At 57.3% G+C, this 25567-nt stretch overlaps 1 protein-coding gene and 1 long non-coding RNA gene across 3 annotated transcripts in view; one reads left to right on the forward strand and one right to left on the reverse strand.

Moving 5' to 3' along the window:
- LOC142254279 (uncharacterized) overlaps positions 1 to 8737 on the reverse strand; it is a 9992-nt gene extending 1255 nt beyond the window's left edge. Inside the window, exon 1 of the long non-coding RNA XR_012727221.1 lies at positions 8443 to 8737. This is a non-coding gene — a long non-coding RNA (uncharacterized LOC142254279). The remainder of the gene's footprint in view (positions 1 to 8442) is intronic.
- SMN1 (survival of motor neuron 1, telomeric) overlaps positions 1 to 25567 on the forward strand; it is a 69922-nt gene that overhangs the window by 26250 nt on the left and 18105 nt on the right. The window contains exons 2-4 of one of the 2 annotated variants that reach the window (XM_075325305.1): positions 8737 to 8790; positions 14709 to 14780; positions 15398 to 15526. In XM_075325305.1, coding sequence (XP_075181420.1) covers positions 8737 to 8790; positions 14709 to 14780; positions 15398 to 15526 — 255 coding nt within the window. Of the gene's footprint in view, positions 1 to 8690; positions 8791 to 14708; positions 14781 to 15397; positions 15527 to 25567 lie in introns of those variants that run through there. The other variant, XM_075325297.1, reaches the window with a different exon arrangement.

Consider the following 25567-nt stretch of genomic DNA (forward strand, 5'->3'; position numbering starts at 1 on the left):
AACGTGCAGCGTCACCAACCCGGCCAGTGCCATCCCCCCAAACGTGCAGCGTCGCCCCCGGCCAGTGCGAGCCCCCCCAAACGTGCAGCGTCGCACCGCGGCCAGTGCGAGCCCCCCCCAAACGTGCAGCGTCGCACCGCGGCCAGTGCGAGCCCCCCCCAAACGTGCAGCGTCGCACCGCGGCCAGTGCGAGCCCCCCCAAACGTGCAGCGTCGCCCCGGCCAGTGCGAGCCCCCCCAAACGTGCAGCGTCGCCCCCCGGCCAGTGCGAGCCCCCCCAAATGTGCAGCATCACCAACCCGGCCAGTGCCATCCCCCCAAACGTGCAGCGTCGCCCCCCGGCCAGTGCGAGCCCCCCCAAACGTGCAGCGTCGCCCCCGGCCAGTGCGAGCCCCCCCAAACGTACAGCATCATCCCCCCGGCCAGTGTGAGCCCCCCCAAACGTGCAGCGTCGCACCCCGGCCAGTGCGAGCCCCCCCAAACGTACAGCATCATCCCCCCGGCCAGTGCGAGTCCCCCCAAACGTGCAGCGTCACCCCCCGGCCAGTGCGAGCCCCACCAAACGTGCAGCGTCACCAACCCGGCCAGTGCCATCCCCCCAAACGTGCAGCGTCGCCCCCCGGCCAGTGCGAGCCCCCCCAAACGTGCAGCGTCGCCCCCCGGCCAGTGCGAGCCCCCCCAAACGTGCAGCGTCGCCCCCCGGCCAGTGCGAGCCCCCCCAAACGTGCAGCGTCACCAACCCGGCCAGTGCCATCCCCCCAAACGTGCAGCGTCGCCCCCCGGCCAGTGCGAGCCCCCCCCCAAACGTACAGCGTCACCAACCCGGCCAGTGCCATCCCCCCAAACGTGCAGCGTCGCCCCCCGGCCAGTGCGAGCCCCCCCCCAAACGTACAGCGTCGCCCCCCGGCCAGTGCGAGCCACCCCAAACGTGCAGCGTTGCCCCCCGGCCAGTGCCATCCCCCCCAAACGTGCAGCGTCGCACCCCGGCCAGTGCGAGCCCCCCCCAAACGTGCAGCGTCGCACCGCGGCCAGTGCGAGCCCCCCCCAAACGTGCAGCGTCGCACCGCGGCCAGTGCGAGCCCCCCCAAACGTGCAGCATCGCCCCCGGCCAGTGCGAGCCCCCCCAAACGTGCAGCGTCGCCCCCCGGCCAGTGCGAGCCCCCCCAAACGTGCAGCATCACCAACCCGGCCAGTGCCATCCCCCCAAACGTGCAGCGTCGCCCCCCCGGCCAGTGCGAGCCCCCCCAAACGTGCAGCGTCGCCCCCCGGCCAGTGCGAGCCCCCCCAAACGTACAGCATCATCCCCCCGGCCAGTGTGAGCCCCCCCAAACGTGCAGCGTCGCACCGCGGCCAGTGCGAGCCCCCCAAACGTGCAGCGTCGCACCGCGGCCAGTGCGAGCCCCCCCAAACGTGCAGCGTCACCAACCCGGCCAGTGCCATCCCCCCCAAACGTGCAGCGTCGTCCCCCGGCCAGTGCGAGCCCCCCCAAACGTGCAGCGTCGCCCCCCGGCCAGTGCGAGCCCCCCCAAACGTGCAGCGTCACCCCCCTGGCCACTGCGAGCCCCCCAAACATGCAGCGTCACCCCCTGGCCACTGCGAGCCCCCCAAGCGTGCAGCGTCGCCCCCTGCCCAGTGCCAGCCCCCCCAAACGTGCAGCGTCGCACCCTGCCCAGTGCCAGCCCCCCCCCCCAAACGTGAAGCGTCGCCCCCTGCCCAGTGCCAGCCCCCCCCCCCCCCCCAAACGTGAAGCGTCGCCCCCTGGCCACTGCAAGCCCCCAAACATGCAGCGTCACCCCCTGCCCACTGCGAGCCCCCCCAAACGTGCAGCGTCGCACCGCGGCCAGTGCGAGCCCCCCCAAACGTGCAGCGTCGCCCCCCGGCCAGTGCGTGCCCCCCCCAAACGTGCAGCGTCGCCCCCCGGCCAGTGCGAGCCCCCCCAAACGTGCAGCATCATCCCCCTGCCCAGTGCGATCCCCCCAAAACGTGCAGCGTCACCCCCTGCCCAGTGCGATCCCCCCCCAAACGTGCAGCATCGCCCCCTGCCCAGTACGAGCCCCCCCAAACGTGCAGCGTCACCCCCTGCCCAGTGCGAGCCCCCAAACATTCAGCGTCGTCCCGTGCTCAGTGCGAACCCCCCCAAAACCTGCAGCTTCGTCCCCTGCGATCCCCCCCCCAAACGTGCAGCATCGCCCCCGGCCAGTGCGAGCCCCCCAAACGTGCAGCGTCACCAACCCGGCCAGTGCCATCCCCCCAAACGTGCAGCGTCGTCCCCCCGGCCAGTGCGAGCCCCCCCCCAAACGTGCAGCGTCGCCCCCCGGCCAGTGCGAGCCCCCCCCAAACGTGCAGCATCACCAACCCGGCCAGTGCCATTTCCCAAACGTGCAGCATCGCCCCCCGGCCAGTGCAAGCCCCCCCCAAACGTGCAGCGTCGCCCCCCGGCAGTGCGAGCCCCCCCAAACGTGCAGCATCATCCCCCCGGCCAGTGCGAGCCTCCCCAAATGTACAGCGTCATCCCCCCCGGCCAGTGCGAGCCCCCCCAAACGTACAGCATCATCCCCCCCGGCCAGTGCGAGCCCCCCCAAACGTGCAGCGTCGCCCCCCGGCCAGTGCGAGCCACCCCAAACGTGCAGCGTCGCCCCCCGGCCAGTGCCATCCCCCCCAAACGTGCAGCGTCGCCCCCCGGCTAGTGCGAACCCCTCCAAACGTACAGCGTCATCCACCCGGCCAGTGCGAGCCCCCCAAACGTACAGCATCATCCCCCCGGCCAGTGAGAGCCCCCCCCAAACGTGCAGCGTCGCCCCCCCGGCCAGTGCGAGCCCCCCCAAACGTACAGCATCATCCCCCCGGCCAGTGCGAGTCCCCCCAAACGTGCAGCGTCACCCCCCGGCCAGTGCGAGCCCCACCAAACGTGCAGCGTCACCAACCCGGCCAGTGCCATCCCCCCAAACGTGCAGCGTCGCCCCCCGGCCAGTGCGAGCCCCCCCAAACGTGCAGCGTCGCCCCCCCCCCCGGCTAGTGCGAGCACCCCCAAACGTACAGCGTCATCCCCCGGGCAATGCGAGCCACCCCAAACTTGCAGCGTATCCCCCCGGCCAGTGCGAGCCCCCCCAAACATGCAGCCTCACCCCCTGGCCAGTGCGAGCCCCCCAAACATGCAGCCTCCCCCCCTGGCCAGTGCGAGCCCCCCAAACATGCAGCCTCACCCCCCGGCCAGTGCGAGCCCCCCCCCCCCCCAAACGTGCAGCATCATCCCCCCGGCCAGGTGCGAGCCTCCCCAAATGTACAGTGTCTTCCCCCTGGCTAGTGCGAGCCCCCCCAAACGTACAGCGTCATCCCCCCCGGCCAGTGCGAGCCCCCCCAAACGTGCAGCGTCGCCCCCCGGCCAGTGCGAGCCACCCCAAACGTGCAGCGTCGCCCCCCGGCCAGTGCCATCCCCCCCAAACGTGCAGCGTCGCCCCCCGGCTAGTGCGAACCCCTCCAAACGTACAGCGTCATCCACCCGGCCAGTGCGAGCCCCCCCAAACGTACAGCATCATCCCCCCGGCCAGTGAGAGCCCCCCCCCAAACGTGCAGCGTCGCCCCCCGGCCAGTGCGAGCCCCCCCAAACGTACAGCATCATCCCCCCGGCCAGTGCGAGTCCCCCCAAACGTGCAGCGTCACCCCCCGGCCAGTGCGAGCCCCACCAAACGTGCAGCGTCACCAACCCGGCCAGTGCCATCCCCCCAAACGTGCAGCGTCGCCCCCCGGCCAGTGCGAGCCCCCCCAAACGTGCAGCGTCGCCCCCCGGCCAGTGCGAGCCCCCCCAAACGTGCAGCGTCGCCCCCCGGCCAGTGCGAGCCCCCCCAAACGTGCAGCGTCACCAAACCCGGCCAGTGCCATCCCCCCAAACGTGCAGCGTCGCACCCCGGCCAGTGCGAGCCCCCCCCAAACGTGCAGCGTCGCACGCGGCCAGTGCGAGCCCCCCCCAAACGTGCAGCGTCGCACCGCGGCCAGTGCGAGCCCCCCCAAACGTGCAGCGTCGCCCCCCGGCCAGTGCGAGCCCCCCCAAACGTGCAGCGTCGCCCCCCGGCCAGTGCGAGCCCCCCCAAATGTGCAGCATCACCAACCCGGCCAGTGCCATCCCCCCAAACGTGCAGCGTCGCCCCCCGGCCAGTGCGAGCCCCCCCAAACGTGCAGCGTCGCCCCCCGGCCAGTGCGAGCCCCCCCCAAACGTACAGCATCATCCCCCCGGCCAGTGTGAGCCCCCCCAAACGTGCAGCGTCGCACCCCGGCCAGTGCGAGCCCCCCCAAACGTACAGCATCATCCCCCCGGCCAGTGCGAGTCCCCCCAAACGTGCAGCGTCACCCCCCGGCCAGTGCGAGCCCCACCAAACGTGCAGCGTCACCAACCCGGCCAGTGCCATCCCCCCAAACGTGCAGCGTCGCCCCCCGGCCAGTGCGAGCCCCCCCAAACGTGCAGCGTCGCCCCCCGGCCAGTGCGAGCCCCCCCAAACGTGCAGCGTCGCCCCCCGGCCAGTGCGAGCCCCCCAAACGTGCAGCGTCACCAACCCGGCCAGTGCCATCCCCCAAACGTGCAGCGTCGCCCCCCGGCCAGTGCGAGCCCCCCCCCAAACGTACAGCGTCACCAACCCGGCCAGTGCCATCCCCCCAAACGTGCAGCGTCGCCCCCCGGCCAGTGCGAGCCCCCCCCCAAACGTACAGCGTCGCCCCCCGGCCAGTGCGAGCCACCCAAACGTGCAGCGTTGCCCCCCGGCCAGTGCCATCCCCCCCAAACGTGCAGCGTCGCACCCCGGCCAGTGCGAGCCCCCCCCAAACGTGCAGCGTCGCACCGCGGCCAGTGCGAGCCCCCCCCAAACGTGCAGCGTCGCACCGCGGCCAGTGCGAGCCCCCCCAAACGTGGCAGCATCGCCCCCGGCCAGTGCGAGCCCCCCCAAACGTGCAGCGTCGCCCCCCGGCCAGTGCGAGCCCCCCAAACGTGCAGCATCACCAACCCGGCCAGTGCCATCCCCCCAAACGTGCAGCGTCGCCCCCCGGCCAGTGCGAGCCCCCCCAAACGTGCAGCGTCGCCCCCCGGCCAGTGCGAGCCCCCCCAAACGTACAGCATCATCCCCCCGGCCAGTGTGAGCCCCCCCAAACGTGCAGCGTCGCACCGCGGCCAGTGCGAGCCCCCCAAACGTGCAGCGTCGCACCGCGGCCAGTGCGAGCCCCCCCAAACGTGCAGCGTCACCAACCCGGCCAGTGCCATCCCCCCAAACGTGCAGCGTCGTCCCCCGGCCAGTGCGAGCCCCCCCAAACGTGCAGCGTCGCCCCCCGGCCAGTGCGAGCCCCCCCAAACGTGCAGCGTCACCCCCTGGCCACTGCGAGCCCCCCAAACATGCAGCGTCACCCCCTGGCCACTGCGAGCCCCCCAAGCGTGCAGCGTCGCCCCCTGCCCAGTGCCAGCCCCCCCAAACGTGCAGCGTCGCACCCTGCCCCAGTGCCAGCCCCCCCCCCCCCAAACGTGAAGCGTCGCCCCCTGCCCAGTGCCAGCCCCCCCCCCCCCCCCCAAACGTGAAGCGTCGCCCCCTGGCCACTGCAAGCCCCCCAAACATGCAGCGTCACCCCCTGCCCACTGCCGAGCCCCCCCAAACGTGCAGCGTCGCACCGCGGCCAGTGCGAGCCCCCCCAAACGTGCAGCGTCGCCCCCCGGCCAGTGCGTGCCCCCCCAAACGTGCAGCGTCGCCCCCCCGGCCAGTGCGAGCCCCCCCAAACGTGCAGCATCATCCCCCTGCCCAGTGCGATCCCCCCCAAAACGTGCAGCGTCACCCCCTGCCCAGTGCGATCCCCCCCAAACGTGCAGCATCGCCCCCTGCCCAGTACGAGCCCCCCCCAAACGTGCAGCGTCACCCCCCCTGCCCAGTGCGAGCCCCCAAACATTCAGCGTCGTCCCGTGCTCAGTGCGAACCCCCCCAAAACCTGCAGCTTCGTCCCCTGCGATCCCCCCCCAAACGTGCAGCATCGCCCCGGCCAGTGCGAGCCCCCCAAACGTGCAGCGTCACCAACCCGGCCAGTGCCATCCCCCAAACGTGCAGCGTCGTCCCCCGGCCAGTGCGAGCCCCCCCCAAACGTGCAGCGTCGCCCCCCGGCCAGTGCGAGCCCCCCCAAACGTGCAGCATCACCAACCCGGCCAGTGCCATTTCCCAAACGTGCAGCATCGCCCCCCGGCCAGTGCAAGCCCCCCCCAAACGTGCAGCGTCGCCCCCCGGCCAGTGCGAGCCCCCCCAAACGTGCAGCATCATCCCCCCGGCCAGTGCGAGCCTCCCCAAATGTACAGCGTCATCCCCCCGGCCAGTGCGAGCCCCCCCAAACGTACAGCATCATCCCCCCGGCCAGTGCGAGCCCCCCAAACGTGCAGCGTCGCCCCCCCGGCCAGTGCGAGCCACCCCAAACGTGCAGCGTCGCCCCCCCCGGCTAGTGCGAGCACCCCCAAACGTACAGCGTCATCCCCCCGGGCAATGCGAGCCACCCCAAACTTGCAGCGTATCCCCCCGGCCAGTGCGAGCCCCCCCAAACATGCAGCCTCACCCCTGGCCAGTGCGAGCCCCCCAAACATGCAGCCTCCCCCCCTGGCCAGTGCGAGCCCCCCAAACATGCAGCCTCACCCCCCCGGCCAGTGCGAGCCCCCCCCAAACGTGCAAGCATCATCACCCCGGCCAGTGCGAGCCTCCCCAAATGTACAGTGTCTTCCCCCCGGCTAGTGCGAGCCCCCCCCCAAACGTGCAGCGTCGCCCCCCGGCCAGTGCGAGCCCCCCCAAACGTGCAGCGTCGCCCCCCGGCCAGTGCGAGCCCCCCGGCCAGTGCGAGCCCCCCCAAACGTGCAGCGTCACCAACCCGGCCAGTGCCATCCCCCCAAACGTGCAGCGTCGCCCCCCGGCCAGTGCGAGCCCCCCCCAAACGTACAGCGTCGCCCACCGGCCAGTGCGAGCCACCCCCAAACGTGCAGCGTTGCCCCCCGGCCAGTGCCATCCCCCCCAAACGTGCAGCGTCGCACCCCGGCCAGTGCGAGCCCCCCCAAACGTGCAGCGTCGCACCCCGGCCAGTGCGAGCCCCCCCCAAACGTGCAGCGTCGCACCGCGGCCAGTGCGAGCCCCCCCAAACGTGCAGCATCGCCCCCGGCCAGTGCGAGCCCCCCCAAACGTGCAGCATCGCCCCCGGCCAGTGCGAGCCCCCCCAAACGTGCAGCATCGCCCCCGGCCAGTGCGAGCCCCCCCAAACGTGCAGCGTCACCAACCCGGCCAGTGCCATCCCCCCAAACGTGCAGCATCGCCCCCCGGCCAGTGCGAGCCCCCCCCAAACGTGCAGCGTCGCACCGCGGCCAGTACGAGCCCCCCCAAACGTGCAGCATCGCCCTCCGGCCAGTGCGAGCCCCCCCCAAACGTGCAGCGTCGCCCCCCGGCCAGTGCGAGCCCCCCCAAACGTGCAGCGTCACCCCCCAGCCAGTGCGAGCCCCCCCAAACGTGCAGCGTCGCCCCCCGGCCAGTGCGAGCCCCCCTAAACGTACAGCATCATCCCCCCGGCCAGTGTGAGCCCCCCCAAACGTGCAGCGTCACACCGCGGCCAGTGCCATCCCCCCAAACGTGCAGCGTCGCCCCCCGGCCAGTGCGAGCCCCCCCCAAACGTGCAGCATCATCCCCCCGGCCAGTGTGAGCCCCCCCAAAACGTACAGCGTCATCCCCCCGGCCAGTGCGAGCCCCCCCAAAACGTACAGCGTCATCCCCCCCGGCCAGTGCGAGCCCCCCCAAACGTGCAGCGTCGCCCCCCGGCCAGTGCGAGCCACCCCAAACGTGCAGCGTCGCCCCCCCCGGCCAGTGCCATCCCCCCCAAACGTGCAGCGTCGCCCCCCCCGGCCAGTGCCATCCCCCCCAAACGTGAAGCGTCGCCCCCCGGCTAGTGCGAACCCCTCCAAACGTACAGCGTCATCCACCCGGCCAGTGCGAGCCCCCCCAAACGTACAGCATCATCCCCCCGGCCAGTGTGAGCCCCCCCCAAACGTGCAGCGTCGCCCCCCGGCCAGTGCGAGCCCCCCCCCAAACGTGCAGCGTCGCCCCCCGGCCAGTGCGAGCCCCCCCAAACGTACAGCATCATCCCCCCGGCCAGTGCGAGCTCCCCAAACGTGCAGCGTCGCACCGCGGCCATTGCGAGCCCCCCCCCAAACGTGCAGCATCGCCCCCCCGGCCAGTGCGAGCCCCCCCCAAACGTGCAGCGTCGCCCCCCGGCCAGTGCGAGCCCCCCCAAACGTGCAGCATCACCAACCCGGCCGGTGCCATCCCCCCAAACGTGCAGCGTCGCCCCCCGGCCAGTGCGAGCCCCCCCAAACGTGCAGCGTCGCCCCCCGGCCAGTGCGAGCCCCCCTAAACGTACAGTATCATCCCCTGCTCCGTGTAACCCCCCATAAGACACTTACCTTATTGAAGCCTGAGACATACACGAGCTGCAGCCCCCAACACAGACAGGAGACACTGCTCTGTGCCCCCAACATCCAGGCTGAGACCCCAGAGCTATAACTAATGAGGAAACGCTGACTCTTCTCCACCTCAGGGTCAGGATCCTCCGCTCTGCACTGAGGAGTCCAAGCACTGCCGCTTCCCGCCCACAGATCTGCACGGCACTGAGGAGGCCCCGCCTTTTCCGGTGACATCATGATTTCATGAAATCACTCCTCCCACCTCAAAAAATCAACTCCGATCTAGCCTCTACCATGGCAGGACTGGAGGGAAGTGGGGAGATCTTGTTCCGGCGCGGAGCTGGTCAGGTACCGGGCACCGGACGGCTGTGGTGTGGTGTGGTGTGGTGTGGTGTGGTGTGGTGTGGTGTGGTGTGGTGTGGTGTGGTGTGGTGTGGTGTGGTGTGGTGTGTGGTCGGTGGTGTCAGTGCACGGGGAATCACATGAGCCGGGGGTCACCAGGACGGGCTGGGATTTGTAGTTCTATAACCATTAACTCAGTGTGACGTCCCTCTGAGATCCTCCCCGCGGACTGTGCTGGGGTGTCCGGCTGCAGCGGTGCATGGAGATCAGCAGGGACAGCGCCTGTGCGGGGCGTATACGGCCTCAGAAGCCGCCTGCACAGAGGATGCGAACACTCAGCGTTCTGATAATATTGCTTCATTTACATAGCGCTTTACATACAGCAGCAGCAGCACTGTCCCCATTGTGACACTGCCTAGACATTTTCTAGACCAAGTCCAGTGCTTTCTAGCAGTAGTATTGCTGAGGTTGTCCGCTGCTATAGAACTCCCAAGTACCTGACCTTACATTTATCTGCATTAAGGCCTTGTGCGCACTGCAAAACGGAATTTACTTAACAAATTCCGCAGGGTCTGAAAGATTACCGCACCCGCGGTAAACAAACCGCCGCAAACCATGCGATTTGCCGCGGTTTTACCGCGTTATTGTTCGTAGTATTGCTGCGGTTTTGCCGCGTGCGAGTTGGTATGTGTGCTTTAATGCATTCAATGCAATAAAGCACATTGAAGAAAAAAAAAAGTAATTTCCTTCTGAGATAGTAGATAAATAGACAGAGTCCCTGTGAGCACACGCTGCATTTCTCCCAGCGGTAATGTGAGTTCACATTACCGGCCGTGGGAAATGCCCTGTGGTTACCTCTGCTGTGTCGCTGCGAGGCTGCATTCAACCTGTGTCTGTGTCACTCGCTTCTGGATGCAAGACGTGGATTACGCCGGAGCTGTGTGGATTACGCCGGAGGGGCGTGTTTCGGGGGGGTTAATAAACAGGTGAAAGAGGAGGCTTTTTTGTGTTTTATTTAAAATAAAGGATTTTTCGGTGTGTATTTATTCACTTTACTTACGGGTTGATCATGTCAGCTGTCACATTGACGCTGCCATGATCAAGCCTGGAGTTAATGGCGGCGATCCGCTGCCATTAACTCGTTATTACCTGGATAGCCACCGCATCACGGCATCTGGAAGAGTCGGGGACACTCCAGGACTGTCGCATAATGCATGCGACAGTCCCAGGGCAGCTGCGGCTGATATTCTCGGCTGCAGGAGGAGGGGGGACATTAACCCTGTCCCTCGCCCTCCCCAGCCTGAGAAAACCGGGCCGCCGCTGTGTGCTTACCTCGGCTGGAAGGTAAAAATACAGCGGAGCCCACGTGTTTTTTTTTTCTATATTTCCGTTTGATTTGTATGTGTATTCTATGTCTGTGTGTGATAATTAATAGAGAGAAAAGAAGTGCCAAAAAACTGAGGGATCACCATATACATAATTAATAATTGATTATGTATATGGTGATCCCTCAGTTTTTTGGCACTTCTTTTCTCTCTATTAATTATTAGCTTTCAGTGCCAGGGGTGATCCCAGGATTTGGTGTCCTCCTACTTCTTGAGTAAACAATGTCTGTGTGTGATGTGTCTGTGTTCTATGTGTGTGTGTGTGTGTCTCTGCTCCGCTTCCTCTTCCTGTAATGACATCACTTCCCTGTGGGATTTCACGATTACATGGCAGTCAATGGAGTGAAATCCCGCAGCGACGTGCGGAAAAGAAGTGACATGCAATTGTTTTTGCTGCGGGAATCCCGCAGCAAAACATGCAGCTGTCAAATTCCGCATAGTGCGCACAGCATTTTTTTTCCCATAGGTTTTGCTGCTGAATCACTGCAGAGATGTTATGAACTTTTTCTGAGCAAAACCGCAGGAAATCCATGAGAAAAACCGGTAAGTGCGCACAGGGCCTAAAGGGGTATCCCATCTCCAAGATCCTCTCCCAATATGTTGTAGGTGTAATATTAGCAAATACCTCCAATTAGAAATCTAGTATACTCTTGATGAGCTATGTGACTTGCTCCTTGTGCAGGATATTGCTGCAGTTTGCTGTTTTCACATGCATATGACTGGATCCTTTACAAATGTGTTGACATTTCAATGCATTTGCAATGGAATCGCGGCAATATGCATTCACTTGCGGTTGCGTGCGGCACACACTGGATTCGGTGACATGCAGTATTTTATCTTTTTTCAAAAACGCTACTTGTAGCGTTTTTGACCTCGGACAAAATAATGCATGTCACCATATCCTTCATATTGCAGCGGTGCCTGCAATGCTTTTCAATGGGCAGGATCCTGTTTTCAGTACTGAGCATGCCCAGAAAGCAGTTCATCCCCCGTGCTTTTTAGTGGAGCTGCATCAGTTGAAGGCAGAAGACCAGGATCGTGGAGGGGTGAAAGGGAGTAATAAACATGGAGTCCCTGAGTGTGTCTGTGCATTTATTTCTAATAAAATATTTTTTTCTCTGTGTGATTTATTTATTTATTTAATTTTTTTTAACCCTTTATTGGAGATTGTTAATGGCTGGGTCAAACTTGGCCAGACATTAAGAATCTCAGGCTTTATATCAGCTGGTAAAACAAAGCTGGTATTAACCCCTTATTACCCAGCGTGCGACCCGGCACCAGGGCCACTGGAAGAGTTAGTTACAGCGCCAGAAGATGGTGCTTCTATGAAAGCACCATTTTTTGGGGTGGCCAGAAAGCTTGGGCTACCCTGCGCTGCGGATGCCAATCCCCAGCTGCCTAGTTGTACCTGGCTGGACACAAAACTTGGGCGAAGCCCACATAATTTTTTTTTTTTTTTAAATTATTTTATGAAATTCATGAAATAATAAAAAAAGGGCTTCCCTATAGTTTTGGTTCCCAGCCAGGTACAAATAGGCAGCTGGGGGTCGGGGGAAGCACGTACCTGCCTGCTGTACCTGGCTAGCACACAAATAAAATGGCGAAGCCCACTTTTTTTTTTTTTTTTTAGTTTTTAGGCAAAAAACTTACAAAAGGAGCTTCCCTGGATTTTCCATTGCCAGTGAAGGTAACACCAAGTAGTGGGGGTTAGCAGCCAGTAGCTGCTTGGGTTACCCTTAGCAACAGAAAAAATGCAGCGGGAGCCCACGCATATTTTTTTTTTTTTTTACCCTAAACCCTAGGGTTAGTGTTATGTGTTTAAGGTTTTTTTTTATTTTTTAATGAATTAAAAAAAAAAATAGACATTGGCTTCGCCCATCGAGCATCCAACCATTTTACTGCTCACTCATCCGTACTCCTGACCATACAGCCAGCAGAACAAGTACTCAGATCAGCTGACTCAAGTGTCGGCCGATTACTTGTTCTGTGTCTCGCAGCGTGTGCGGGCTGTGAGGTCAGCTGAGTTCAGTTTGGCACGGAAGTCGGCTGATCTGAACTCAGTTCACCTCACAGCCCGCACACTCTGCGATGGATGCAGAACAAGTTATCGGCCGACACTGGAGTCAGCTGATCTGATTACTTGTTCTGCTGGCTTAGTTCAGTTAAGTTCAGATCAGCTGACTCCAGTGCTGGCCGAACTCAGCTGACCTCACGCTGCGATGGATGCAGCGAGACTCAGAATAAGAAATTGTCCGACACTGGAGTCAGCTGATCTGAACTCCAGACCACACAGCCCGCACACGGTAACACGTGATCGGCAGTAGGCAGTAACTGCTGTTAACCTGTATCCATCGCAACGTGCGCGGGCTGTGAGATCAGGAGTCAGCTGACTCCAGTGCCGGCCGATAAATTCTGTGTCCTGTTGCAGAAGGATCCGGTAAAATAAAAATTGCGGTTGCACATTCAATCCACAGGATCCGGTTAGATGCGTTTTGCGTTTTTGTTTTTTTTTTGTTTGTTTTTTACCGACCGACAAAAAAACGCTGATGTGAAACCAGCCTTAGGTATCCATGGTTATGACCATGACTAACTAACTGTAGGTATATAAATGGATGTAACCACGGATACTTAAGCTGCAATGCCCTGAACTATACTACATTTCCAACTGGAGGTATGTGCTAATATTATTATTACAATGGCTGCATATTGGGGTAGAATTTTGGAGATGGGAATGCCCCTTCAAACCTCAATTGCCATTTCTCTGTCCAAGCCTTCAGCTTTAATAAATCCTTCTGGCTTCCGCTGAAGCTGACACACCCCAGGGATTTGTGGTACTCTGTCCTGGGCTGTATATTAAGAGGAAAGGTCACTGGGTGGCTGTGGCCCCGTTCCGTGACCCTGGGGGTCGCTTAAAATGGGAATTTGTACAATGGAAATATAAGATTTTTTCGTGACGCCACTTGCGGTATGCGGCTATGTGGGGAAAGCCTCCGCTGCAAAGTCTCTCACTGCTGGGGCTGGTGGTTTTGCGCAGCTTAGGTGTGATGGCTCTCCGCAAGTAGGGCTAGGCTCCAGGGGAGAATGATGATGGTTGTAGTATATAGATGCAGAGGTGTAGGAAGAATTCAGACGACACAGGGGCTGTGGTTTAACTTGTGCTTTACTCACTGGTTTGGAGTAGCTGCAACCCGGCTGATGCTGGTCTTTACCAATCCGGCATTCCCTTTGTTCCAGTGCCGGGGTAGTGAACTGGTGAGCTTTCCCTCCATGCACTCTGTAGTAGTCGGTTGGTCCCCGTAGCCTGGAGCGTTTTGGGGGTCCCCTCCTGTTGTCACTGTCTTGGCCCGTACGGCAGGCAGCTTGAACCTCTCTTTGGTCGGACCTCTGTCCCTGTTCCCAGGCTCCCTCTTTGCTGCTGTGCCCTGGACACTAACGTTGGTAAGGTCCTTGATGGTCCCCTCACTGGGCAGATTATCAGGTGAGCCTAAAGGGCCTTCCTGAACCAGGGCTCTGTACCCCGGCGGTGCTCAGTCCATTGAGTACTTCACCGTACTCTCCCTGGCAACCGTACTCCTTTTTACTCAGTAGTCACTTCACACTTTCCATTCAGCATGTCAACTTCTGACTGACTTGGTGGCTGGTTACTATTCAACTCTCTGACAAGATGTCTGTCCACTCCACTGACCAGCCCCTCCTCCTCCCAGGTTCCGGACTAGTGGATTGAGTGTGTCCCAGCCTAAAGGTGACCACCCGATAAGTCCATCTCTAGCCTGTTACCCAGTCTGGGGAAAAGGGCGTGGTTTTGTGTGTTGTGGTGTTTTACCAGCGCTGGTCTTCCAGGAATCCGGGGTTGGATGTAGTACACTGTGGCACCTGACAGTCAGGGGCGCCACAATGTCATGTCAGCAAAGCAGCAGCTTTTTTTTCCGCTTTACTTTGTGAATATGTTGTGACTGCAGGCATCATACTGATTGACAGCTGGCTCCCCGCTGCTTAACTGTGGGAGGCCTGTTGTCAGTCAGCATGACAGGGTGTGACTGCAGGCGTCAACAGAGCAGCCCAGAAGAAGAGCTGCTCAATCGCCGGCAGGAGCGGTCGGTGACCCACTCTGAGCCGGGTGCAATAGTTGCGTCGTTTCCAATGTTACCTGCCTGTGAGTTTTTAGGCACATTATAAAATATCATCGATAACCTCATTCAATTCTCATAGGAGCTGCTCAGAATAGTCTGACAGGGCCGATTCCTCATGAACGCCTGTTGCTGTTGGGTCCATGAGGATATTCTTAGTGATCTACTCCAGGAGATCATCTCTTAAAATCCCTCAGATTTTGTCCACAGATGGTTAGTCACCGGCCTTCAGTTTCCTGGCTCAGTGTTTGACCCTTTTGTGACTATCGGCACCACATTTACAATTCACCAAATAAACCAGATGAGTGAGGGTCCTGCTTACAATCTCAGAGGAAATAAAGGGCTCAGGTAATATTTCATCCATTACACATGCGGGCTCTTCTCACCATCAGCTCTTCTCTGTTTTTGGTAGAGCGATGATTCGGACATCTGGGACGATACAGCATTGATCAAGGCTTATGATAAAGCGGTGTCGTCATTCAAGGTTTGTTGTTTGCATGTTTTTAGATATTTTTTTATATATGAAGAGGAGACATTATTGCTTTAAATACAGCATATGTGAACATAAGGGATCCTAATACTAGGAAACGTGGCAAAGAATCTATTATTATTATTTATTATTATAGTGCCATTTATTCCATGGCGCTTTACAAGTGAAAGAGGGCATACGTACAACAATCATTAACAGTACAAAACAGACTGGTATAGGAGGAGAGAGGACCCTGCCCGCGAGGGCTCACAGTCTACAGGGAATGAGGGAATGGGTGATGGTACAATAGGTGAGGACAGAGCTGGTTGCGCAGTGGTGTACTGGACTGAGGGCTATTGTAGGTTGTAGGCTTGTTGGAAGAGGTGGGTCTTGAGGTTCCTCTTGAAGCCTTTCACAGTAGGGGAGAGTCTGATATGCTGAGGTAGAGCGTTCCAGAGTATGGGGGAGGCACGGGAGAAATCTTGTACGCGATTGTGGGAAGAGGAGATGAGAGGGGAGTAGAGAAGGAGATCTTGTGAGGATCTGAGGTTGCGTGCAGGTATCTAAATCTGACTATAAGCCTAATGTGTGTAGAAGGTAAGACTCTATGGTAATGTATGTTGTACTTCCAGAAAGCTCTGAAGAATGGAGCAGACTGCACTATGGAACCAGAGTCGCCAGAGAAAAACACCAAAGTCAAAAGGAAAAATAACAAGAAAAACAGAAGCCGGAAGAAGAACTATGCTGCTCCTATAAAGAAGGTGACTTGCGCCTGGTCACATTTATGTATTGACATTAGCCCCATACAACCCAGGGCAGATTCCTCGGAGGAAGGAGAACTCAGTCCCACATTTTAGAAATTTAGCTTTTGTCTTATTATATATTGAAAAACAATTTTGTCACAAACAATGTAAAGTGAAGCTATCAGTGAGCAGGCTGAGATGTCTGCTGGAAACTGTAGGGCTGCATTTAGCAGCAAGACTGGCTTGCAAAGTCTCCTTAAGGAGAATAGTGGTCCCCACATAGCTTCTCATGAGCCGGATCAGACACCCCATACTTTGCACTGACGAGGGGCAAGCACCCCGAAACACCGTGTCTGCAAATTGGGATTCTGATCTGGCATAAATCCTAAAGGGTGCTTTACACGCTGCGACATCGCTAGTGATCTCGTTAGCGATTTGACACGCCAGATTACAGATGCGATCTGCCGAGATCGCACATAGGTCGTTTCTATAGCGCCGGTCACATGTGCGATCTGGCGTGTCAAATCGCTTACGAGATCGCTAGTGATGTCGCAGCGTGTAAAGCACCCTTAAGTCAAATGCAAAGGATTGTTATAAATTCACTTGTGACTTTTAGGATCGCTACTTCCAATAGGTGGCGCTGCGCTAGAGTTTGTCTCCTATCCTGGAGAGACAATTTGAATATTTCTTGGATGCTTCATTCTGGGACACATGGAGCCATGGGTATATGCTGCCCCCTGGAGGCTGATAGTAAGACTACATCTTAAGAAAAAAGTGGGCTCCTCAACATGTTACACCTGGCCTGCTGACCCCAGCTATTCCATTTAGTCTACATTTGAGCAGACACTAGTCTGAATTTCAGACCTGTTTTTACCTTTGAACAACAACTAGGGCTGCCATTCCTAGTTTGTCTGCTATTAAAGGGTACTTTACATGCTGCGACATTGATAGCCATCTCATTAGCGATGTGAAATTCTAGAGCGCAAGTGCGATCTTTCGAGATCGCACATAGGTCATTTTACACATGTGCGATCTCAAATGATCTATCTCAAACTAGAATTTCATATCGCTAATGAGATCACTAGCGATGTCGTAGTGTGTAAAGTACCCTTTAGGCTAAGCCAGGGTGCCACCAGCTGGGCACGGCTCACTCTACATGAGTAGTTAAAGCCTCCTGAGTCGTATATGTCTTGCCGTTTTTTGTTTTTTTTATTCTGTAGGGCCACTAGTTAGTTTTCTGTTCACATCTTTGCAGAGCTCTTACCTGTGCTTCAGTGGATGGATGTCAGAAGGCTAATGCAAGCACCAGTCACTCGGGTGGTAATAGGATGGATTTCTATTCCTATTGCTGCAATATTGCAATTAGTTTTCCCACTGATGGGACTTCTTTATGACGTCCTGCGGTTTCCTTTGTCCACTAATGAAGCATCAGAGAAAAAAGGATTTGTATGTACTCAACGTAAAAATCTCTCGTAGCCTTCATTCAGGGCACACTGTTCCTTCCATTATTTAGATAGTCTTTTCCTTCCCATACTGCTTTTTGCACTGATAGAATAGCTGGGTATCAGCAGGCCTGGTGTAGCCTGTTGGAAGTCAGCTTTTTTTCTTAATATGTATTTAGTCTCAGCCTCCATGGGGCAGCATATACACCCTTGGTTTCTTGTGTCCTCCAATGAAAGCTGCAAGAAAGAGAAGCGTTTATGGTGAGAAGCAAAAAATCCTCTTTTCTCTGACGCCTCATTGGGGGACACAGGACCATGGGTGTTATGCTGCCTATCCATAGGAGGACACTAAGTAAATGCAAAAGCATAGCTCCTCCTCTGCAGTATACACCCCCTGGCCAGGCCAGTCAACCTCAGTTTTAGCTTAGTGTCTGTAGGAGGCACATCCTTTCAAGGTTTATTTTTTGAGGGCGACGGTTTCCTTTTGGGACCGATCTCCCACTACCATCAACGGGCGGGAACGTGGAGTGTCGCCTCCACGTACCCCCTCCTGCGACGCTGGATCCTGGGCTGGACAACGGGTTCCACAGACACCGATTTTCCAAAGCCCAGGGTGGGGGCCTATGCCCCTATAGCCCAATTCCTCAGCCCCTCTTTGCAGGCTCTGAGTTGAATATGGCACCGGCGTGACTGGACACAGCAAGCTGACTCTGCTATTTTCACTGCCTGGAAAGCAGTGTTTAAGGTGAGATCCCCCTGACTGGTTTCCCAGACAAAAGGAGAAAAGACGCTGCAGGGAAGGCCCCAGGACATCTACAGTATTTATTATGAGAAAGTCCCTTTCTGGGTGCAAGGAGGAGAGAAGGATCCTGAACACACAGGGTTAACTTTTCTCTAGCTTGCTGGCTGGAGGAGGGGGAAGTCACTCCTGTTTGCAGAGAATCTGCACAGATAATTTCCTGGTAGCAGGGGGTGTGCACAGAGCTCAGGGACTCACCTCTTTATTTGCTCTGTTTATTTGCTGTAGCAGAAAAGCCAGCTGATAACCACCAGTGACAGCTGTGTGCTGACTGGAGGGAGAGGGAGGAAAACTATCAGAAGCTCCCTTCCCGCCGTTTTTTTTTACTACCCACAGCGGGGGAGGGGGGGGCACACTGACTTCATCTTCGCACTCTTTTAGCGCTAAGCCCCGCCCCCCGTGGCCGCGATAAGCCCCTCCCCCTTCAGGAATGCGTGCGAAGATCTCCATAGAGCTTCATCCTTCCTGAGGACAGGGCCATAGGCTGATTCGGGTAAGGTGCTTGCTTCACTTGCAGCTCTGCTGAGCATTGCTCCCCCTCCTGGCATTCTCCTATTAGGAACATGCAGAATTCTAAGGGCACTAAGAGGGCTAAAGCCCACATAGTCTATTATTCAGCCTGCACTGCCTGCCACGCCGAGTTACCACGTAAACACACCTCTTCTCTCTGTGAGTCCTGTGTCCCTATAGCTCCCCAAGACCCCCCTGCCACCACCGCCGCAACAGTCAGCCCAGAGCCTAGGGCTCCCAGCCCACCGGAATGGGCACAGTTTCTGTCCCAATCCATGGAAAAACTGTCACAGAACCTGGTGCTGGCTATGCAATGTCGTCCTCCACACCCTTCTGGGTCCCTGGACGGATCCTTCTGAGGTAATCCGGGCACATGCTTCACCGTTTGCAGGGATCAGGAAAAGGAGCACACGGCCGGGTGTCTCCAGCGGGCTCTCCCTCGGGAGCACACAGCAGGGTCTCCCACACGCTCCACGGCTTCTGAAGAGCTGGAGGAGGGAGAATGCTGTTTGTACCAGGAGGATTCCTTGGTTTCACCCTCCCCAGATGATCAAACTGCAATAGACTCCCTTATTGCAGCAATCAACCAAGCTCTGCATGTGGAGGATCCCCCATCCACTACCACTGACCATGTGGTCTCCTTAAGAGGGCAAGGAAACCCCAAAAGGTTTTCGCTGATCACCCAGAGTTTCAGGATATCCTCACAAAGCAAAGGGAGAAGCCTGACAGGCGCTTCGGTAACCGTAAACTCATGGAGTCCCGGTACCCTTTTGTCCCACCTGCCCCTAAGGGCTGGGCCGATCCGTCCTCGGTCGACCTCCCGGTCTCCCGCCTTGCCACAAAAACGCTCCTGTCGTTACCCGATGGTTCCTCCATCAAGAACCCGACAGACAGACAGGTGGAGCACCTCGCCCGCTCTGCCTTTGAGGCTGCCGGTTCCTCCCTCTCGCCCTCCTTTGCCTCTGTGTGGGTCGCAAAGGCGATCTCGGTCTGGGCAGAATCCCTTAACACTTCGCTTGAGGAATCCCAGTTCCCTCATTCCTTCACAGAGGTAACAGCTCAAATTGCCGCTGCGGCGGAGTACCTCATGCAGGCCTCCATTGATGCTGCTACCTGCGCAGCTTTTGCCGCCTCAAATACCATAGCCATCCGTAGAGCCCTCTGGCTCCGACAATGGTGAGCGGACTCTGCTTCCAAGAAGTCTCTCACGGGCCTTCCCTTTTTTCCAGACCGATTGTTTGGCGATCGTCTGGACAAGCTCATTTCTGATGCCACGGGAGAAAAAAGTACCTCCCTTCCCCAGCTGAAGCCCAGGACGACCTTCACTAGACGTCCACAGTCCTCGTTCCGCTCCTTTTGGAACTCATTTGGTTGGTCGACATCCCGCTCTGGCCCCGCCACTAGCCGCGGACTACGCAGGGACCGACCTCGGCTCTCCCCGAAACCCACTTCGTCATGGCAGCCTAGACCGAAACAGTCCAGGACTAGGGAGACTCGTCCACGACGGTTTCCCCCCTCATGACTCCTTTGGCGCCCCGGAAGTCACACTCATTGTAGGAGGGTCGACTGCGGCTCTTTTCAACACATCTGGGCTGCCGCCTCAGACGACAAATGGATGCAAGACCTTGTGTCTTCCGGTTACCACATAGAATTTCGGACCAGACCCCCGAGTCTGTTCCTTCTCTCAAACCCCCCAAAGACTCGAAAACGACGCGAGGCCTTTTTCTCAGCAATCCACTCGCTCCAAACAGCAGGAGTGATAATACCCGTCCCGGACGACGAGAAGTTCGGGGGGTTTTATTCTAACCTCTTTGTGGTCCCCAAAAAGGATGGGTCAGTTCGACCCATCCTGGACCTCAAACACCTGAACAAACATGTGCACGTACGGAGATTCAGAATGGAGTCCCTAAGGTCCATTATTGCATCCATGGTCGAAGGGGAATTCCTCGCCTCCATAGATATCAAGGACGCGTACCTGCACATACCCATTGCTCCAAATCACCAAAAGTTCCTCCGCTTCGCAGTTCAGGACTCCCATTTTCAATTCGTAGCCCTACCCTTCGGCCTTGCCACCTCACCAAGGTTCTTCACCAAAGTCATGGCGGCCGCCATGAGCGTCCTTCACGCCAGGGGAGTAGTCGTTCTCCCTTACTTGGACGACTTCCTCATCAAGGCCCCTCCTTATGCGACTGCTCAACCAGCGTACAGATCACCTTGGACACCCTATCCCGCTTAGGGTGGCTACTGATTCTAGACAAATCATCCCCGGTCCCAGCACGATCCATCACCTTCACCCGTCTGGGCTTGATCTATCTCCCTCAGGACAAGGCGATCGCTCTTCGACAAGCGGTACACTGCCTTCTACGTCCTCCATCTCGCTCCTTTCGATTCAGCATGAAGGTGCTCGGCAGGATGGTGGCGGCTATGGAGGCAGTACCTTTTGCTTTTGCTCAACTGCACCTCCGCCCACTGCAGCTAGTCCTTCTAGCTGCCTGGGACAAGAGCCCCTTCTCCCTGGACAGACATCTTCACCTGACGCCTTCAGTCAGGTATGCACTCCGCTGGTGGCTTCGGACCTCATCCCTATCAAAGGGGAGATCTTTTCTCCCAGTGAACTGGCTGGTCCTTACCACGGACGGCAGCCTCCTAGGCTGGGGAGCAGTGTACCGGCACCACACTGCTCAAGGACGTTGGACGCCCCAGGAGTCTTCCCTACCCATAAACATCCTGGAAATCCGCGCGATCTTCCTCGCGCTCAGGGCGTTCTGCCCTCTGCTAGCGGGTCGTCCGATTCCAGTCCAATCGGACAATGCGACAGCTGTAGCCTATATCAATCAGCAGGGGGGCACCCGCAGCAAAGCAGCTTATCTCGAGGCCCGCAAGATCCTCAGCTGGGCCGAGTCGACGGGGTCAGTGATATCAGCGGTACACATACCGGGGGTAAAGAACTGGGCAGCAGACTTTCTGAGTCGCCAAGGCCTGGCTGCCGGAGAATGGTCTCTCCACCCAGAAGTGTTTCTACACATCTGCACTCGCTGGGGCACACCAAAGATACCCGCGTTCATAGCCAGGTTACGCGACCCGCAGTCCATCGGCGCGGATGCTCTAGGTCTGCTCCTGGCACCACTCCCGCCTGCCTTACATATTTCTACCTCTACCCCTGCTGCCGTGGGTAATCAGGAAGATCAAGGCAGAGGAAGTCCCGGTGATACTGATAGCACCGGACTGGCCCAGGCGCGCCTGGTACGCCGAATTAGTACAAATGCTCGCACACGTACCGCGGCGCCTTCCAGACATCCCAGTCTTGCTGACCCAAGGGCCCATTTCCCATCAGAACTCCAGAGCCCTGAAGCTGACGGCATGGCCATTGAGACCTGGGTATTAACAAGAGCGGGATTCTCCCCCGCGGTTATTTCCACCATGATCAGCGCCCGAAAGCCTGCTTCATCCCGCATTTACCACCGTACGTGGAAATCTTCCTTTCATGGTGCAGAGAAACTAACGTCCACCTATTCCTCTGGCCATCGCTAGAATTCTCGACTTCTACAGTCTGGCTTGCAAGCGGGGTTGGCTCTCAGTTCCCTTTAAAGGGCAGGTCTCAGCGTTCTACCAATGCCGCCTGGCTCAGAAACCGCAAGTCAAGACCTTCCTCCAGGGCATTTCCCATCTAGTTCCCCCGTACAAACGGCCGCTGGACCCATGGGACCTCAACCTCGTTCTCGACGGTCTCCAGAGGTCCCCCTTTGAACCTCTCAAGGAATCCTCCCTTGCTCTTCTGTCCTGGAAGGTAACATTCCTGGTGGCAATTACGTCCATCAGACGGGTTTCGGAGCTGGGAGCACTCTCCTGCCGCGAGCCTTTTCTGATCTTTCACCAGGACAAGGTGGTTCTGCGCCCCCTTCCGGATTTTCTTCCAATGGTTTCTACCCCGTTTCATTTGAACGAGGACATTGTTCTGCCTTCCTTTCGTCCACACCCAGTTCATAGGGTGGAAAGGTCTCTGCATTCGTCAGACCTCGTCAGAGCTCTCAGATATTACATATCCAGGACAGCCCACTTTAGGAAAACGGACTCTTTGTTCGTCATTCCTGAGGGGCCTAAGAAGGGACAGGCAGCTTCAAAGGCGACTCTGGCTCGCTGGATTCGCTCTGCGATCCAGGAAGTCTACCGCTTGCAACTCAAGCCCATTTCTAGTGGGCTGCGGGCTCATTCCACGCGAGCAGTTGGCGCTTCGTGGGCCATTCGGCATCAGGCTTCAGTGGAACAGGTGTGTAAGGCTGCGACCTGGTCTAGCCTACATACTTTTTCAAAGAATTACAGAGTCCATACCCAGTTTTCAGCTGAGGCAAATCTGGGTAGGAAAATTCTGCAAACGGCAGTAGAGCACCTCTCTCAGTAGGTGCTCCAGGCTGTCTGGGACTGGTTCCTAGTCCTTGGGTTGCGTTATCTTGTTTTTTACTTTTCCCACCCATGGACTGTCCCATGGTCCTGTGTCTCCCAATGAGGCGTCAGAGAAAAACGGATTTTTGTGTACTCACCGTAAAATCGTTTTCTCTTAGCCATCATTGGGGGACACAGCACCCACCCTGTTGCCCTGTTGGGCCTTGGTTCTCTCAGTACCTTATTTGGTTATGACTCTTCTTTTCTCTTGTTCCTATGTTGAGAAGTTTTTACTGGGTTTTTTTTGGTTTTTTTTTTGGTTTTTTTTTTTTCTCTCCTACTGCTTGTGTACTGAAACTGAGGCTGCCTGGCCCGGCCAGGGGGTGTATACTGCAGACACAGAAATTTAATAGTGTATTTACTATGTGTAAGCCTACGTACATACACAGCAAGGGGACGATGGATAAAGGCCGCTTTACACGCTGCGATATCATGACCGATATCGCTAGCGTGGGTACCCGCCCCCATTGTTTGTGCGACACGGGCAAATCGCTGCCCGTGGCACACAACATCGCACGGACTCTTCACACTACTTACTTGCCCTGCGACGTCGTTGTGACCGGCGAACCGCCTCCTTTCTAAGGGGGCGGTTCATTCAGTGTCACAGCGACGTCACAGCAGCGTCAATGAACCGCCGCGCAATAGAAGCAGAGGGGCGGAGATGAGCGGGACGAACATCCCGCCCACTTCCTTCATTCTACATTGCGGGCGGCAGGTAAGGAGAGGTTCCTCGTTCCTGCGGTGTCACACGGAGCGATGTGTGCTGCCACAGCAACAATGAACTACATCGTTACTGCAGCAGCAACGATATTCGAGAATGGACCCCCATGTCACCGATGAGCGATTTTGCACGTTTTTGTAACGATGCAGAATCGCTCATAGGTGTCACACGCAACGGCATCGCTAAAGCGACCGGATGTGCATCACAAATTCCGTGACCCCAACGAGATCGCTTGAGCGATGTCGCAGCGTGTAAAGCGGCCTAAAGAGAGATGCTGTTGGCTCTCCTGACTTATTTTTTAGAGAATATTTACATTCCATATAAAAAAAATTCCATTGGCAGCAAAAAATGTAATGGCCGGATTTACAGCAAAGCTGATCTGATATTGAGAACTCAGTGCTCTGAAATCTGAATGAAAATTGAACATTAAAGGGAACCTGTCACCAGTTTTTTCACTATTAAACTAAAAAGCATCACCTTCTGCAGCTCCAGGGCTGCATTCTATGAAGGTGCACCTTGTTCCTGACTAAACTTGTAGACCCCTGAAGTAACTTTATAAAAATCTGACCACCAGGTATGCTAATTACCTTATCTAGTCAGATGGGCTAATCATAATTTTCTGCTACTTTTCCTCCCTCTGGCCACGTTCGCCGTCTTCCTTTCCTGATTGACAGAGATGGCGCCGCCGTCGTCATTCATGCTGCTCGGCCAAATCTCGCACAGGCGCAGTTAGCTGTGCCACATTGCGGGCTGAGCAGGAAACCTAGTCGTCCTCGCGCGCGCCAGTGAGGTATTTGCGCAGGAGCGAGATTATGGTCGGGTACGAGGATGAAGCTGGTAAGGTCATGCACAGCGCCATAGATGATTAGCTCAAACTATGTCTGCCTCTAATCATGTTTTCCATTTTTTGAAATGCACAATGAAGTTGGGTGTACATCCTCCGATTCATCGACACACTGCTCATACCCAGGGAGGCGGCAGTGATGTAGATCTCGGCCAACCGCAAGTTTGCAAAGAGCCATTAAACAATGTCACTCTTGTACAATCTTTTCACAGATGACCACAGAGCAGTGCTTACATGATTAGAGGAAGGATTAGTCTGGAGTAATAAATGCCCCCCTCCCCCGGAATAGTCAACTGTTGATTCACATAGTGTGAGCACAGCTTCAGTGTTAATTTTATACTAATTTTGCAATCATTAAAGGGAACCAATCACCAGGATTTTCATATAGAACCTAAAGCCAGTGCTATACTGGCACTATCAGGCTGAGTCTATACATACCTGTAGTGGTCAGTTCGGATGTTTAGGCTTTGAAATCCAAGAAAGTAAAGTTTATAAAATCGTCAGCTTCTTGAGTGACAGCAGCTGAGGATCACCTAATAGCTGAGGGGGTATTCATAGTTATCCCATCCCCCTGTTAGAATTAGCATAAGTGTTATACAAAGGGCAGGGCCTCAGCCAACAAAGCTGATACTAGGAAGCAACATTTTTCTGTTGGCTGAGGCCCCGCCCCTTATGGTCACATGGGTATGACCTCACACAGGTCCTGCAAGTCAAAAATGAAATCGATTGTATAATACATGTATTTCTTTGTCGCTCCATTGGGAGACGCAGACAATTGGGTGTATAGCTTCTGCTTCTGCCTCCGGAGGCCACACAAAGTATTACAATTTAAAAAGTGTAACCCCTCCCCTCTGCCTATACACAATCCCGTGGATCACGGGCTCTTCAGTTTTATGCTTTGTGTGGAAGGAGGCACACATCCACTTATGCATTCTCATATTAGTTATGTCGGTTGGAAGAAAAGAGGGCCCCCACGGGGCCCCCGGCATGTTCCCTTCTCACCCCACTATGTCGGCGGTGTTGTTAAGGTTGAGGTACCCATTGCGGGTACAAAGGCCGGAGCCTCATGCCGTCTCCTTCACCATCCCTTAGCGGCTCTGGGAGAAGTGGGATCCTGAACGGTCAGCCATTTGCTGGGACCGTGCTCCCTCCGCAGCCCCTGTGGGAATCTGCCGGACCGGAGTCTATTCAACCTCAGGGACTGGGCCCTGCAACTCTAAGGTACTCTGTGTCCCCATTGGGGAATATGCAGGAGCGCACCTTCTTCCCGGACGCTGCGGCAGCTGCTGAATTGAGAAGACCG

This window comes from Anomaloglossus baeobatrachus, chromosome 1 (genome assembly GCF_048569485.1).
Source record: "Anomaloglossus baeobatrachus isolate aAnoBae1 chromosome 1, aAnoBae1.hap1, whole genome shotgun sequence".
Classification (NCBI taxonomy): Eukaryota; Metazoa; Chordata; class Amphibia; order Anura; family Aromobatidae; genus Anomaloglossus; species Anomaloglossus baeobatrachus.